The 17,603-nt window shown below is 38.2% G+C and overlaps 1 protein-coding gene across 1 annotated transcript in view; it reads right to left on the bottom strand.

Annotated features, from left to right (window-relative positions):
* The window catches only part of LOC127432028 (globoside alpha-1,3-N-acetylgalactosaminyltransferase 1-like), a 42,321-nt gene extending 27,152 nt beyond the window's left edge, over positions 1-15,169 (bottom strand). The window contains exons 1-3 of the mRNA XM_051682790.1: positions 15,125-15,169; positions 13,239-13,342; positions 7,035-7,075 (exon numbers count right to left, since the gene is read on the bottom strand). Coding sequence (XP_051538750.1) covers positions 7,035-7,075; positions 13,239-13,300 — 103 coding nt within the window. The 5' untranslated portion in view covers positions 13,301-13,342; positions 15,125-15,169. The remainder of the gene's footprint in view (positions 1-7,034; positions 7,076-13,238; positions 13,343-15,124) is intronic.
* Between the last annotated feature and the right edge of the window lie 2,434 nt (positions 15,170-17,603).

Genomic DNA, 17,603 nt, shown 5'->3' with positions numbered 1-17,603 from the left:
TGCTGTTTGTAGACTACAGCTCAGCATTCAACACCATAGTGCCCTCCAAGCTAGATGAGAAACTCCGGGCTCTGGGCTTAAACAGCTCGCTGTGTAGCTGGATCCTGGACTTCCTGTCAAGCAAACGCCAGGTGGTTAGAATATGCAGCAACATCTCCACATCACTGATCCTCAACACTGGAGCCCCACAGGGCTGTGTTCTCAGCCCACTACTGTATTCCTTGTACACACATGACTGTGTGGCAACACATAGCTCCAATGCCATCATTAAGTTTGCTGATGACACGACAGTGGTAGGTCTGATCACTGACAATGATGAAACAGCCTACAGAGAGGAGGTGCACACTCTGACACACTGGTGTCTGGAGCACAACCTCTCCCTCAACATCAGTAAGACAAAGGAGCTTGTGGTGGACTTCAGAAGAAAAGACAGAGAACACAGTCCCATCACCATCAATGGAGCACCAGTGGAGAGAGTCAGCAGCTTCAAGTTCCTGGGTGTCCACATCACTGAGGAACTCACATGGTCCGTCCACACTGAAGTCGTTGTGAAGAAGGCTCATCAGCGCCTCTTCTTCCTGAGATGGCTGAGGAAGTTTGGAATGAACCGCCACATCCTCACACGGTTCTACACCTGCACTGTAGAGAGCATCCTGACTGGCTGCATCTCCGCCTGGTACAGCAATAGCACCGCCCACAACCGCAAAGCACTGCAAAGGGTGGTGCGAACTGCCAAACACATCATCGAAGGTGAGCTTCCCTCCCTCCAGGAAATATATACAAGGCGGTGTGTGAAAAAAGCTCGGAGGATCATCAGAGACTCCAGCCACCCGAGCCATGGGCTGTTCTCACTGCTACCATCAGGTAGGCGGTATCGCAGCATCAGGACCCGCACCAGCCGACTTCATGATAGCTTCTTCCCCCAAGCAATCAGACTTCTGAACTCTTGATCTCTCATGATCAATATACATCAGCACTGCACTTTATTACTCTTACTCTTTTATCTCACACCGGACTGTCATAAATTATATTATTATTATATTATGTCTCTCTTAACAACTGACTATCAACTGACAGCCTGAATGTCAATACAGTACAATACTGTACATTCTATATATATATATATATATATATATATATATATATATATATATATATATATATATATATATATGTATACATACTTTTTTTATATATATTTTAATTTTTAATTTTTATTGAATAATGTGTACCTATATAGTAAAAAACAAAAAAAACAAAAAACAAAAACAGCGTATTGTATACTGTACAGTGTATGTTATTATTTGTATATTGTTGAGTGTAATTATGTGTATAACAGATGTTTAAATTGTGTTGTGTTAATTTGATGTTATTGTAAATTGGTATATGTCTCATCACTGTCACGACTGCTATGTTGATTGGAACTGCACCCAAGAATTTCACACACCATTGCACTTGTGTATATGGCTGTGTGACAATAAAGTGATTTGATTTGATTTGATTTGATATGCAACATCTGAGGGCGGTTCTGAGATCGCTGCGCCGAGCGGGACTCATAGCGAATCCGAAGAAGTGCACGATTGGACGGGTGGAGGTACGGTATCTGGGGTTCCACTTGGGCCACGGGCAGGTGCGTCCCCATATTGACAAGACAGCAGCGATTGCGACCTGCCCGAGACCCAAGACCAAAAAGGGGGTGAGACAGTTCCTGGGGCTGGCTGGCTATTATAGAAGGTTTGTACCTAATTATTCGGACGTCACCAGCCCACTGACTGATCTCACTAAAAAGGGAGCTCTAGATCCGGTCCAGTGGACGGAGCAGTGCCAACAGGCGTTTATGCAAGTTAAAGCTGCACTTTGCGGGGGGCCGCTTTTACATTCACCTGACTTCTCTCTCCCTTTTGTTTTACAGACAGATGCTTCAGACAGGGGGCTGGGGGCCGTACTCTCGCAGGTGGTGGAGGGGGAGGAGCACCCGGTGGAAAAGGAGTGTCTCGCCATCAAGTGGGCGGTCCTCACACTCCGATACTACCTGCTGGGGCGGGCCTTCACCCTCTGCTCGGATCACGCCCCACTCCAGTGGCCCCACCGCATGAAGGATACTAACGCCCGGATCACCCGTTGGTATCTGGCTCTTCAGCCGTTTAAGTTCAAGGTGGTCCACAGACCGGGGGCGCAGATGGCTGTCGCCGACTTCCTTTCCAGGAATGGGGGGGGAGTGGTAGGCAGGCCGGATGCCGCCCCGGCCTGAGTCGGGCGGTGGGGATATGTGGCAGTGAGGGCGTGATCAAGCATCTCTCCGGAGAGAGAGAAAGCGGTAAGGGCGCTTACACCTGAGCTAAATTATGTCTAACACCTGTCTCTAATTTCAGTGAGCACGGGTAGAGCGGCATAAATAGAGAGACACAGCACTTAGTGGAGAGAGAGACTGGATACAACAGAGCCGAGCCAGAGCAAGGATTTTTTAGTAGTGAAAGCAGTGTGTGTTAGTGTTTAGTTTAGTGCGTAAAGGTAAACTGTAAGCTGGTGTCGCGAAGAGGGGAAAATAAAGTCTCACCTTAAGAAGGAAAAACTGCTTCTCGCTTCATCTTTTACAAGGTGATTTACATGTTGGTGCGCTGACAACTTAAGTTGTGTTTTTGTTTGTCTTTTCATTGTCATAAGGGTAGCTGATCTAAGATTTGTGTAGAATGTCAGAGCTTTACTATGGAAATAAGGATATCTCCTTATCCATATCCTTATTTCCATAGTAAAGCTCTGACATTCTAGACTGCAGTATTCCAAAAATCCCAAATGGCCGACTTCCTGTTGAGCAGAGCTAATAACTATAATAATGAAAGTTGTCCGGCTTGATGAGAACTATAAATGTACCAATTTTGGTGACTGTAGGTGAAAATGGGGGGTGCTTCAGAAGCCGTCTTACATGCCCATTTTAAAAGGGGCACTACAGAGTCCCCCCTACACACCCATGCATGAGTTTTGCCCAGCCCTGATGGCCAACGATTCTGGTGTGTGTGAAAAATGTGGTGAAATTTTAAGCATGCCAAGTGTCTCAAACTGCTGGCATGCTGCACGAGTCTGTTTGATTGTAGCTTGCTAGCCTGCTTAGCATTGCTTATTCCTCTACGCTCATTATTTATTTTACAGCATACTTGGCTTTTCTACCATTTCAACTGCCTGTATATTACCGTGCACACTCGTTTTCTTTTCTTTTCTTCTTGTTTACGTCTCACATTTCGACTGCGTGCATTAGTTTTCTCCTGTTTTATACACAGATTATTGCATCAATCTCAAACATCTACTGATCAGGAACTAACACAACAACAGCATAGATCTCAAACCCACGCCGCTCAAGAACAACCATAACAACAACAACAACAACAATAAACAATTGCGGTAAGTTGTAGCATCCGCTCATTATTGCTTCCTGCATTGCATGCCACATGTTTACTATAGCTTCCATCGGCAGTGAGGGGTTTACATGAGATAAATGTAAGGAATTAGTCAGGCTGATGGAGAAGGTTAATGAGTTAGAGACACACATCCGAACACTAGTGGAGGTCAGTGAGAAAGAGAAGCCGGTAGATACTGTTTCGGATGTGGGCAGTACAGCGAGCAACACACACACTTTGGTTCCGGTTGTAGAGCCCCCGCAGCAGGACGTTTGGGTGATGTCTCGCAGCATACTCACTCAGCAAAGTGACACCACTCTCCCATTCCTGTTAGGGTTTCCAATCAATTCTCCCCACTCAGTTAAGCACCCACTGAGAATCATGTTGAAAGAGCCTTGGTTTTAGGAGATTCTATTTTAAGAACGTGGAAATAGAGACTCCAGCCACTATTGTTAAATGCATTTCCGGTCCCAGAGCATCTGACATCAGATCAAATTTACAAGTGCTGGCTAATGCTAAATGTAGATTTTCAAAAATTGTTATTCATGTTGGCACTAACGATATCCATCTTCACCAGTCAGAGATAACTAAAGATAATATTAAAGAGGTGTGTGAGCTTGCAAAAATTATCAGACACTATAATATGCTCTGGCCACATCCCTGCTCATCGTGGTGACGAGGTTTATAGTAGATTAGTGTCACTGAATGGCTGGATGTCTGAGTGGTGTCTGGAGAATAGCATAGGATTTATAGACAATTGGAATAGTTTTTGGGGTAGACCTGACCTGTTAAAGAGAGACTGACTCCTTCCCTCCAGGGAAGATGCTGCTCTCCTCTAGTAATTTGGCTCATAGTCTTAATAGTGATAGTATTTGACTAACTGGGGCCCAGATCAGGAAGCAGACAAACTGGCTAATCCAAATGTCTGCTATATGCCTTGAGACGTCACACAAGTAAAAAACAACAACACATAGAGACTGTATCACCTAGATATCACAAAGACTGTGTCTGTTCCACGAACTACCAAACACAAACACCTCCCTAAATCATTTAGAAAAAAAAAAATGTATTAAGGTAAAACTTAAATAACAAAAAAAAAATAATAATAATATGTTGGTGACTTCAACATTCACATTGATAATGAAAATGACACATTGGGATTGGCATTTATTGATATTCTAAACTCTCTTGGAGACAGATAAAATGTGACAGGACCAACTCATCGCCATAATCATATGCTAGATTTAATTCTGTCATATGGAGTTGATATTGATATTATAGAAATTCTGCCGCAGAGCGATGACATCTCAGATCATTACCTCGTCTCTTGTATGCTGCGATCAGCTAATGTTACTCAATCTACACCACCCTATCATTCAGGTTGAACTATTCTTTCAACCACTAAAGATAGCTTCACTAATCTTCCAGATTTATCTCATATACTCAGTAAGTCAAAGTCTAGAAGAACTTGAATATCAGAAAATCTAAATACAGTCTTTTCTAGCACTCTTGATAGTGTCACCCCCTTTCGATTAAAGAAAAAAGCCCCACACCATGGTACAATGATCACACTCATGCTCTCAAGAGAGCAGCTCGGAAAATAGAGCGCAAGTGGAAGAATACAAAATTAGAGTTATTTCACGGTGCATGGAGGATAGTGTCTGTAGCTACAGACAGGCACTAAAAGCTGCCAGGTCAGCATATTTTAGCAAACTCAAAAATAACCACAACATTCCTAGGTGTTTATTCAGTACTGTGGTTAAATTGGTTAGGAATAAAGCCTTGACTGTACCAGATATTCCGTCACAGCACAATAGTAATGACTTCATGAATTTCCTTACTGATAAAATTGAAATAATCAGAAATTAATTTGGAATTATGCAATCATCTGTCACAGTATTTTAGAAAACAGTATCTCATAATTTTAAACTGCACTTAGAGTTATAAAGGACTTGCTCTTATCATCTGATCGCAGCTGCATTTCTCTTCTAGTGCTTTTAGATCTTAGTGCTGCCTTCGACACCATAGATCATGACATTTTCTTGAATAGGCTTGAGAATTACACTACCGGTCAAAAGTTTTGTAACACTTAACTGAAATGTTTCTCATGATCTTAAAAATCTTTTGATCTTAAGGCATATGCTTAATTGTTTGAAATTAGTTTTGTAGACAAAAATATAATTGTGCCACCATATTAATTTTATTTTATTAAATAACTAAAATTTATTTAAAAAAAAAAAAGTTTTTGAAATTGATGACTTGGACCAAATAATAAAGAAAAGCAGCCAATAAGTGCCCAACATAGATGGGAACTCCTTCAATACTGTTTAAAAAGCATCCCAGGGTGATACCTCAAGAAGTTGGTTGAGAAAATGTCAAGAGTACATATCTGCAAATTCTAGGCAAAGGGTGACTACTTTGAAGATGCTAAAATATAACACAGTTTTGATTTATTTTGGATTTTGTTTAGTCACAACATAATTCCTATAGTTCCATTATTTTATTCCATAGTTTTGATGACTTTACTATTATTCTAAAATGTGAAGAAAATAATTACAATAAAGAATGAGTGTTTCAAAACTTTTGACCGGTAGTGTATGTTGGCATTTGTGGACTTGCATTTGCACGGTTTAGGTCCTATTTAGCAGACCACTACCACATTGTCTGTGTAAACGAGGAATTGTCAAATCAAACTGTAACACTCCTTCAGGTTCGGGTATGGGAAAGGAGGAGACGGGGAGCAGTGGCATGCTTCAGGTAGGCTTTTATTTTTCTGCCTTCCACACTCTCTGTGTGCGTTCTCCACAGTGTGTTTCTTATTTCAGACAGTTCAGTGTAACAACTCTCAGTCAGCATAAACTTCTTGAAATCATTAGCTTCGAGCCACACCACTCCCTCTCTCCCAAAAACAGACACATGACCATGCCCCCATCACCACATATCCCCACTGCCCGACTCAGGCTGAGCAACATCCAGCCTGCCAACACCCCCCACCCCATTTCTGGAGAGAAAGTCAGCCACAGCCATCTGCACCCCCAGTCTGTGGATCACCTCAAATTTGAATGGCTGAAGTGCCAGGTACCAACAGGTGATCCGCGCGTTGGTATCTTTCATGCGGTGGAGCCATTGGAGTGGGGTGCGATCTGAGCAGAGGGTGAAGGCCTGCCCCAGCAGGTAGTAGCGGAGGGTGAGGACAGCCCACTTGATCGCCAAACACTCCTTTTCAATGGTGCTGTACTTAGTCTCTCTCAGCAAGAGTTTACGACTAATGTACAGCACTGGTCGCTCCTCCCACTCCACCTCCTGTGAGAGCGCTGCCCCCAGCCCCCTGTCAGATGCATTCACAAATAGTGAATGTTGATTCAACATTGAAAATTGATCGACGACTGATCCCGACCATAACAACTAAAAATAGATGTTGAATCCATGTCACCTTGCTATCTGGTTACCCACAAACACAGACAAACTTTTTGGTGTGCCATCCAAACATTTTTACTGTTCCCCTCTGGCCACCCCATTAAAAAAATCCTGGAGGCGCCACTGGTTATGTTAGATCTACTTATAATGGGAATAACAACGATTGTTTCTCCAGGATATGAGAAAATTAGTAATGTTTGTTTCATGCTTGCATATCTACAGTACCATGCTTAATTTCCTCACTTTGTTCCTTTAGCCATATTGTTCTACAGAGAGAGAGAGAGAGAGAGAGAGAGAGAGAGAGGGGAGGAAAAACACTCTAAATAAAACTATTATTAGTGACGATAATACATAAAATATATCATGATTTTATATTTATTGAATTATCATACATATTTAATATTTTTGTGTGGTGCAAAAAAATGCCCACAGATAGATTCGTCTATGAACGAGGTAACCACTAAGAAGGTAGAGCAACCAAATTGAATTCTCTGTTCTACATCCTGACCTGCTTTTTGATCCATGTTGGCTAAAGGCATTCAATTTGTTTTCAGATTGGTCAAATTGGTCTTCATATTTTCATAGTAGCATGTGTGGGAAGGTGTGTTAAAGCCCAGTGCACACTATACGATTTTGGACACGATTCTGCCATCTGAGACAAATTTTGGGAATCCTAAAGGATTTCTGTGGTCGTAGGTCAAAATCGGTTATCTTATAACGTTCAGTAGTTTCCATCCACTATACGCGCTATTCTGTTATGGACAAAGTGAAAATGCGTAAAAAAATAAAAAAAGAAAAAAAAGAAAGAAAGAAAGAAAAGGAAGAAAACACTTTGTCGCATAAGTTTTGGTTTAAATGTATATTTATCGCTAATTGTGTACTTTTCGCCTCACGTTTCCATCCAAGGAATTTTTGCGAAAAAAGTTTTAGTGCATCAAAATAAAGCTGATGGATAAAATAAAGCTGATTATCGCTAAAATTTCACAAGTGTCGACATAATATTTTTCTGTTTAACTGTAGCGCATAAACTATGTCGATACATCAAATGTCGCGAAAAACTGGTTTGGAAACACTTTTTGTCGAGAAAATTGGCATTAACGCAAAAATGTAGTGTCACATGACAGAATTTGCCCCAATCGTTAGCCTGTGTTAATCATGACGACAAGGTATATATCACTGAAAGCCAATTTATTGTATGTGATTATGGATTGATCTGAACGGCAGAGCACAGATCCGATGCTGCAAACATGACACTTCCAGGAGTGCCAACACAAATATCTCATACCATTCACATCAACAAGTGCAATGAGAACAAATGAATGGCCACTGTTTGTGATTAATTTAATCGCGGTAGCCATCCGTTTATTTATTAAAGTTGCTTTTCCACACCATTCAAAACAAGAATTAGCCCACAAAACATAAAACCTATCATTTCTATGCACAAAGATGTTTTAAATTAAAAAATAAATGCACAATACTAGGAGAAAATCATCAGTGTGCTTTTATTATTATTATTATTTTATTTTATTTTATTTTTATTTTATTTTTATTTTTTTTGGAACACTTACAGCCCATTTCTATTAAATTATTGTTTAGTTTACTTTTGAGAAAATGCCGGCAAAATTCCTTGTATTAAATTAAATAAATTACCAAACGAAAAAATATATATTTTTAGACCTATATATGCCTTTTCTTTACACAAACTTAAATTAGCCATACCCTGTTCTGTAGATGAAAAAAGTCGGCTGAATGACATTCTCAAAATGTTCTGCACTTATTTTTAAAGACTATAAACTATCAGAACTATTTGTCCAATGAGTTCACTTTCAGAAAACCAGCTTTTGAACATTTTAAAACGTTTAAATATTTTCAATCTAACCCTCTTTACCTCGGATCGCATTTGCTGAGATTCTTCAGAAAATGTAAATTGCATTATGGCGCTAAAATACATTTTAGATGATAATCAAGTTCAGTTGGTCGTTAAAAGTTGCGGGACATAATGCAGTTGTGATGGCGATGCTTTAGATTAGATGATTTTAAAATAGCCTATTGAATATGAGGAATGTATCATATGTATACCCTGATATTACACTGCATAATTTGTTCTTTAATAGCTGTGCACACGGCATATACACATCGATGGATGGTCCTTATACTAAGACCGAAAGTTCCCCCACTACTTGGTACAGATTGCCAGCTTGAACAGGGACATGACGATTCGCTTTCGGGTCAGAACCGGTGGCAACCTGCAATTGGCGCAACATCAGGACCAACATTACAGTCCTATCAGAAGGGCAACTGCTCCCTTTTGATTGCAGTTCCTCCTCTTCTGATTGCTTTTATTTGTGAAATTAAAATGACAGTAAGCTGGCTAATTTCAATGAATAGTCTCAATACTCTCCCCATTTTACCAAAACTTCGGAGGAAAAAAAATAGGGACATCTGGGAGGCGAATTAGCGATAAACACACATTTCTAAATGGAAACGGCAGATTTCTGTTGCGATAAACCAAAACTTATGCAATAAAGTGGGGGGTTTTTTTAGGCATATCGTCATCACGCACACCAATTTTATCGATAAAAGGCCATTTGAATGGAAACAGGCAGAAAACGGCAAATTTCGCCAAAAACTGTTATGCATTTTCACTTTGTTGATAACAAAATAGTGCGAAAAGTGGATGGAAACGAGGCGTCCCTAATTTTTTTCTCTCCGAAGCTTTGGTAAAATGGGGAGAGCATTGAGACAATTCATTGAAATTAGCCAGCTTACTGTCATATTAATTTCACAAATAAATGTAATCAGAAGAGGGAATTGCAATCAAAAGGGAACAGTTGCCCTTCTGATAGGACTGTAATATTGGTCCTGATGTTGCACCTATCGCAGGTTGCCATTGGTTCCGACCCGAAAGCGAATCGTCATGTCCCTGTTCAAGCTGGCAATCTGCTCCAAGTAGTGGGGGAACTTTCGGTCTTAGTATAAGGACCATCCATTTATGTGTATTTGCTGTGTGCACAGCTATTAAAGAATAATTGATGCGGTGTAATATCAGTTTTTCCATACCATACATTCCTGATATTCAATAGTCTATTTTGAACAATCTAAACTAAACCATCGTCATCACATCTTCATTATGTCCCGCATATTTGTCCAGCAATTTTTAGCGTCATAATGCAATTTACATTTCGTGAAGAAGTTCAGCAAATGCGATCCGAGGTAAAGATGGTTAGATTTAAAATATGTAGAAGTTTTAAAATGTTCAAAAGCTCGGTTTCTGAAAGTGATCTCGGCACTGGACAAATAGTTCTGATAGTTTATAGTCTTGAAAAAGTGTAGAACATTCTGAGAATGTCATACTTCGTCTACAGAACAGGGTAAGGCTAATTTAAGTTTGTGTAAAGAAAAGGCGTTTGGTTATTTTATTTAATGCTTTATTCATCTGGTAATTTATTTAATTTAATACAGGGAATTTTGCCGGCATTGCATATGTTAGTGTTCCAAAAAAGCACAATGATGCTTTTCTCCTAGTATTGTGTATTCATTTTTTATTTAAAACATCTTTGTGTACAGAATTTTTGTTGTTGTTTGTTTATTTGTTTTTTGTATTGTGGGCTAATTCCGTGACTGCCGTCTATTATTTTGAATGGTGTGGAAAAGCAACGTTAATAAATAAACGGATGGCTACCGCGATTAATTTAATCACAAACAGTGGCCATTCATTTGTTCTCTGTGCACATGTCGATGTGCATGATACAATATATATTTTGTTGGCACTCCTAGAAGTGTCATGACAGCAGCAATAAATTGGCTTTTAAGGATGTAGGCTATAGCCTACCTTGTCGTCATGAACCACTTTTTCGCGACATTTGAAATAACTACGTTTCCATCCAAGGATTTTTTGCGAAAAAAGTTTTAGCGCATCAAAATAAAGCTGATGGACGAAAATTATCGCTAGAATTAACCAAGTGTCGACATAATATTTTTCCGTTTAACTCTAGCGCATAAACTCTATGTCGATACTTCAAATGTCGTGAAAAACTGGTTTGGAATCACTTTTTGTCGCGAAAATTGGCATTAACGCAAAAATGTGGTCAAAATATTGCTTTGGGAAACCCCAATCGTTAGCCTGTGTCAGTCATGACAACAGTATTGTAAGTGATTAAAGATTGATCTTAAAGGCATATAAATCCGATCTGCAAACATGACACTTCCAAGAGTGCCAACACAAATATCTCATAATTCACATCAACAAGTGCAAGGGGAACAAATGAATGGCCACTGTTTGTGATTAATTTAATCGCGTTAGACATCCGTTTACAGTTGCTTTTACACACCATTCAAAATAATAGACGGCAGTCACGGAATTAGCCCACAATACAAAAAACAAAAACAAAACAAAAACATATAATTTCTGTGCACAAAGATGTTTAAATTGGGGGTAGTGGGGTGGAATAATAGGGTTCAAAACAGTGTTACTATGAATGCAAACTTTAATACAGTGAAAAATACACTCTATTAGCATAACATAAATATATATATAAATAAATAAAAATTTCCAACATTCTTTTGAATGTCCATGTACTTAAATAAAATATTTGATGCCAAATGTTTAGGCATAACATCATCACGCACACCATTTTTTATCGATAAAAGTTCATTTTAATGGAAAGGGGCAGAAGGTGGCAAATTTCGCAAACGTTTTATTTATTTATTTATTTATTTATTTATTTTACGCATTTTCACTTTGTCGATCACAAAATAGCGCGAAAAGTGGATGGAAACTAGGAGTTTATGTGCTAGAGTTAAACGGAAAAATATTAGACACTTGTTAAATTTTAGCGATAATTTGCATTTCCATCAGCTTTTATTTTGATGCGCTAAAACTTTTTTCGCAAAACATCCTTGGATGGAAACGTAGTGACACCGATGGCCGATTAATAGCCTTTGCGATGATCTTTAGCCTCCGAAGTTCTGGCAGAGCAGCTGTATAGTTTGACTGCTATTATGACGGCCAAATGACGCACCCCAATTCACTTGGAAAGAAACCTGCTCCGTGTCTGCACCATATATGTGGGGGCACACAGTCTCGTGCCACTCTCGTATACTCTACCAGGGTCCGCAACTGACTAGCGCAAAGCATAACAAACTTGAAATATTTTAATACAAGTATAGGACAGTGCGTAACTTTCAAACCATTCGTTTTACCCCTAGTGGTTGGATAGGGAACTGAAAGTTGCGCACTGTCCTCCTCTACTGAATGATGTTGGTTTTGTGCCTCCATGTTTTTCAACAAAAAAGCTATTACAAAAAGAAAGTAAATTTTGGACATGCAGTTCCCTATTCAACCACTAGGGGTAAAACGAATGGTTTGGAAGTTACGCACTGTCCTACTCTATTGAATGACGTTGGTTTCATGTCTGTATCTCATTCAACAAAAAAGCTATTACAAAAAGAATGTTTATATTGGACATGCAGTTCACACACCAAGATTTCCATGTTTTACAGTATTACTATTTTGGAAAATATTTTCTAAGCCGTTTAAGAGTTATCGCCGTTTATCGCCGAATGTGTCTGGAATATCAAAAACAAAACTAACTTAACCTCACTTTAATCTATGTCATGTTTCTGCAATATCCATAGGAAATTTGCAAGCACAATATATTATCAGCCTATACAGAAGTTTGTAATTTTTCGGCCTACAAGTCTTTTTATTTCCACAATGAATCTTTGCTTCTGGTAGCTAATAATTACTGTAGGCTACCTCACCCAATCGCTTTCATTCTCACTATCTGTAATTTTTTGTATTTGTGATCAGGCTGTCTTATCAGTACCGCCACTCCCTTGACGCATATTAAGCAGTCTGCATAGTGCACCAACTCCCTAGGGGGCGATCACTGATCGAGACGATTGTGCCCACAGTCTTGTGTATCATACAGTCTGACATAATGTTGCACAGTGTGCCATGGTGATATCAATGCGTTCATATCGTACAGTCTGAAAAGCAACAATCTTAAAGGACTGAAAAAATCCTACAGTGTATAGCGGGCTTTAGCGATAGGAACCAGACTGGTTTGTCTGTGTAATCATGTCTAAATTCGAACACAAAGATATGAAGAAAACAACTTGAGAAAAAAATAACATGGACACTTTTTCTGGTTTTCTCAATTGTATCTGAAGGATTGTGGATTTTAACCACTTTTCACACCATACAGTAAAACAAAATAAAATATATTTCCCATATTTGAAAATTACAATCTGTTAAAAATGGTTATATTTCATGGCCTTTGTCAAGCTGTGGTAAAGTTACCAGCTACAGAGAAATAGCTCCTCTTGGGACACTTAGATAAGAGTTAATTAAACCTGCATATTATTGTAACATCCAAACAACAAAGAGCAAATCAGCTACTTGTTTCAAAGAAAATAATTACATACCCACTGAATAGCATGCCAAAGAACACAAGAATGAAGAATATTAAATTCTGATGGCGTGGCATTATTCCTGGATTACTTATGTCCACATTCGCTTTGAAGACAAACTGGAGGGTGAGCCAAAGGAAGGAAAGAGGAAGTCAGATTGAGGTGTGTTACCATGGTGAGACAGAAATTTCACAGTCAAATACAGACAGGGTGGGGCAAGACATTACTGCACAACAATTACTGTGGATTTTGATACACTGTAAAAAATATTTTAAAGTATTTTTACTGTAAAATATACAGTAATTTACTGGCAAATTTAGTTGTAAATAAACAAGAGTAATGTAAATCATTAACTACAATTGTACTGAAAAAACACAGCATACTGCTGTATATATATACTATAAAATTATGTTGTTACAGCTGTCACTGTAAATTTACAGTAGAAATAATGTATGTTTACTATATGTGACTGAGATTACACATTAGCAACTGTGAAATTATATGTACTGTTTTACATTTGACAGTAAATTAGAGCATTTGCTGTGAAATTTCAATTCACTAAAATAACCACAGGTCCGTTTGTTTTTTTTTTTTTTTTTTTTTTTTTTTTTTTTTGGTGCTGTAATATAATACATTTGTATAAACCTACTTTTGCTGTAAATTCAGTACTCACATACTGCATTAGTCTTTCCCTTTTTGTCAATTTAATGTGTCATATGAACAATAAAACTTACATCAAAATAACTGCCCACAGTTTATCATAATGTAACCAAATGTATTTGTTGTACAATAAAGCCACATTTAACAGTAATAAGCACGTTCCAAAACATGCTCACTAGTCAAATAAATAAAAGAAATGAGGGTCGAGATTACACAATAAATGAAGGTATGCTTAAGCTTTGCAAATAGGACAAAGAAAGATAACAGCTTATTCCAGCAGAAAAGTCCATCACCTCTTTTCCTCATACATCAAAATCCAGTGACATTTATATTTACAACTCTTTTCGATTGTAAACGGCGCTTGGTCTATATTGGTATATATTTCCCTTTTATACAAATCAAAACACCTTTCACTGACTGACACACATCCCTTTGATGTAGTGATACGCGTTGCTCAATTGATAAAAGGGTAATATACACAGATTAAGCACCGTTTTCAAGCAAAAACAGTCCAAAACAGTTATAAAGATGTCACCGGATTTTGATGTATGAGGAGAAGAGGAGATGGACTATTTCACTGGAGGAAACTACGTTCTGCAATAGATGCGTGGAATCTGGCACGATGCCAAGAATCATTCACGTTTGGACCGGAAGTGACTTCTTTTATAGTTAAAACGTCTTAATTATACATTTGTTTCTTACACTTATATAGCATTTTGCTTCAGAAGATATCAACTGAGCGACTGCAGCCATGTAGATAACTTTTATGCAGTCTAAAATTAACTTTTGGAACTTCAAAATGTTGGTATCTGTTAATTTGCATTTTATGGCTTAAAAAATCTGGGGCATCTTCCTACAAATCTTCAAAAGTGTTCTGCTGAAGAAAGAAAGTCATATACATCTTGGATGGCATGAAGGGGAGAAAACCATAAGATAATTTTCATTTCTGGGTGAACCATTCCTTTAAGGAAGTCCACCATGTGATGGAGCAGTTGAATGATCTCCTTAAAATATTGTTTGGTAAGAGTTGTATTTGCGGTATTGGAGCAATTGTACATTATCATCAGACCAAATGTAAAATTTGTATAAAAATAGTTAGTTGGAAACCCAGCAATAATAACTGCCTGCCTGATTATAAATCAGAAGAGGCTCCTTTTGAGTAAGGACTAGTGCATTAAAAAAGTCAAGAAAATGTGGAAGTGTATAATACATAATGAGAAAAAGTTAAAGCTTTGACTTGCCTTGAAAACAGCTCTCTTACTCACCCTGGTATCCGTTAAGCGGGTGAGTGATCTGCAGACGCCTTAGACACGCATTCTCTGGTTAAAGATAGATATGCGCTGTGTTTCCTTTAGTGGAACTCAGCTAACTGTTTCACAACAGATGTTGTGACGAAATTCCCTCGCATGACGTCAGTTGACGACACATTTATATGAATTAATCTGTATCATTATGGTTTACACACAAAATTTCAATAAACATACTAAACTACATTAATAAAACTTGTGTATATACAGCAAGACCGTACATAAGAGAATAAGTAACATATTGTTATAGATAGTAAGGTACACATTTTGTAGAAATGTTGAGAAAAAAAATTAAGACTTAGGCTCAGGAAGGAACTGAGACACTATTGTTTCATTTATTTTTTCACCGTTATTTATTATTATTATTTTTTTTTTCACCTTCCACCGTATTTGGATAATTCTGTGTGTTTGTTAAACATAATCTTTCAAGTTGATTGATTTCTAGCAAATAATCTCAAATTAAGCAAAACCTAACACTTGAGATGTCCTGTTTTGACAAGGTGGCACAGTGCGTGCAATGCCAGGCCAGCAGATCCTCTGTAAAACAGGGGACTGAATACACACCCATTGTGGTATGTATTATTTTTCTATTACTGATGTATTCATTGTAATTAATTTCTCACATTTTTGATATTTGAAAAAAAATTTTTTTAATAAATAATAAAAAAAAAAAAACATTTATAATGAAAAAAGTGGTTCATTTGGTTGTTGTTGTTTTTTATTTATTTATTTACTCTAGGTTAAACAGCCATTTGAGCTGTTAGGAATGGACCTCATTGGCAAACTTTCACTGACAGATAATGAAAATCAATACATTTGTGTCATTATCAATATCCTGACAAAGTGGCCACAGGCATATGCCTTAAAGTCGAAAAGTGCCAAAGAAGTCACAGACTGTTTGATTTAATTTGTGCATCAATTTGAAGCACCTAAAAGAGTCCGTACAGACCAGGGAAAAGAGTTTGTGAATGAGGTAAGTTTATCATGTAAACATGATGTCTATAAAGTGTGTTCATGTCTGCTATATTTCTTGTTTTAAAGTTGATGACAATTGTCGACGTTCTTGTAAAATGTTTTCCCTGTCACTAAAAACACTATCACAATGTGCTTATACTTGTGAATGTCTATAAACAAGTTGCTTTTATCATTGTAGCTCAATCGACGAGTATGCAAACTTCTCAAAATCAGAGTGATTCTGCATTCTTAATAAAAATTATTTCTGAAATTATCTGAAACTGAATAATCTGAAATTATTTCTTGTAATGACAATATGTTATGCCATATTCAGTGTTTATACTGTATATTACTAGGTCCCTTTGCAAGCTTGTTAAAGATGGGTGGGATAGGCATCTTGATGCTGTCATGTTTGGACTTCGAACAAAGAAACAAACAACCACAAAGTTCTCACCATACTTTTTAATATTTGGGAGAGAGGCCCATTATTCCAGAACACTACAAGGTAAAAGTGTGGAAGAAACACTGTCCGTGCAATAAGGCTGAGTGAAAGTTTGCTTGAGGCTGAGGAAAACATCAGATCATCCCAAAAAATGGTGAAGCAAAAATTGCATAATCATCAATAACAAAATATAAAGTGGGAGACAGAGTGTGGAGGAAAAATGTGAGGAGCCAGCAACGAAAAGGTAGTAAACTTGAGGCAAACTACCTGGGTCCTTTTACCATTATAGCACTGGAAGCAAAGAGTGCTGACCTTGAGGATGAGAGGGGTGTCAAGTTCCCAAGTATTAACATTGACCATCTAAGGCCTCATTTGGAAGACATTCCCAGAGTCCCTCACAAATTACAAAAACCCTGCAAAGTCCCCAAGATTCAAAAATCTTCAATCCCTGCAGCTTCTCCATCCATCTCCGCACCCCAGATTCCAAATCAATTCCCTCCAGCCTCTCCAGTCATCTCCACACATTAGACTCCAAATCAAGTCCCTCCAGCCTCTCCAGCCATCTCCACACCTCAGACTCCAAATCAAGTCTCTCCAGCCTCTCCAGCCATCTCCACACCTCAGACTCCACCTCAAGTCTCTCCTGCCTTTCCAGCCATCTCCACACCCAAGACTCCAAATCAAGTCCATCCAGCCTTTTCAGTTATCTCCACACCGCAGACTCCAAATCAAGTCCCTCCATCCTCTCCATTCAGTACTGCATCACAGACTCCTACTCCTTTCCAGGCATCCAGTTTTGATGTAAAAACATGTATGTATTTAGTATTCAACAAAAATAATGATAACAGATCAAATATATTTGCATCCAAAGTTAAGTAACTGATAAACATAAATACATTTGTTGGACTGTTTGGCATACCCTCTCAATGTATATGAATGACCTGTAAATTAAACTTTTTGCTTTTCTCCTCGCCTCCATATTTTTAATCTTAGAACTGAACCTTAAGAATAGATTAC

Source organism: Myxocyprinus asiaticus, chromosome 4 (genome assembly GCF_019703515.2).
Source record: "Myxocyprinus asiaticus isolate MX2 ecotype Aquarium Trade chromosome 4, UBuf_Myxa_2, whole genome shotgun sequence".
Taxonomy (NCBI): Eukaryota; Metazoa; Chordata; class Actinopteri; order Cypriniformes; family Catostomidae; genus Myxocyprinus; species Myxocyprinus asiaticus.
The sequence above is the reverse complement of the archived record's forward strand: the minus strand, read 5'-3'. Positions and strand labels throughout refer to the sequence as shown.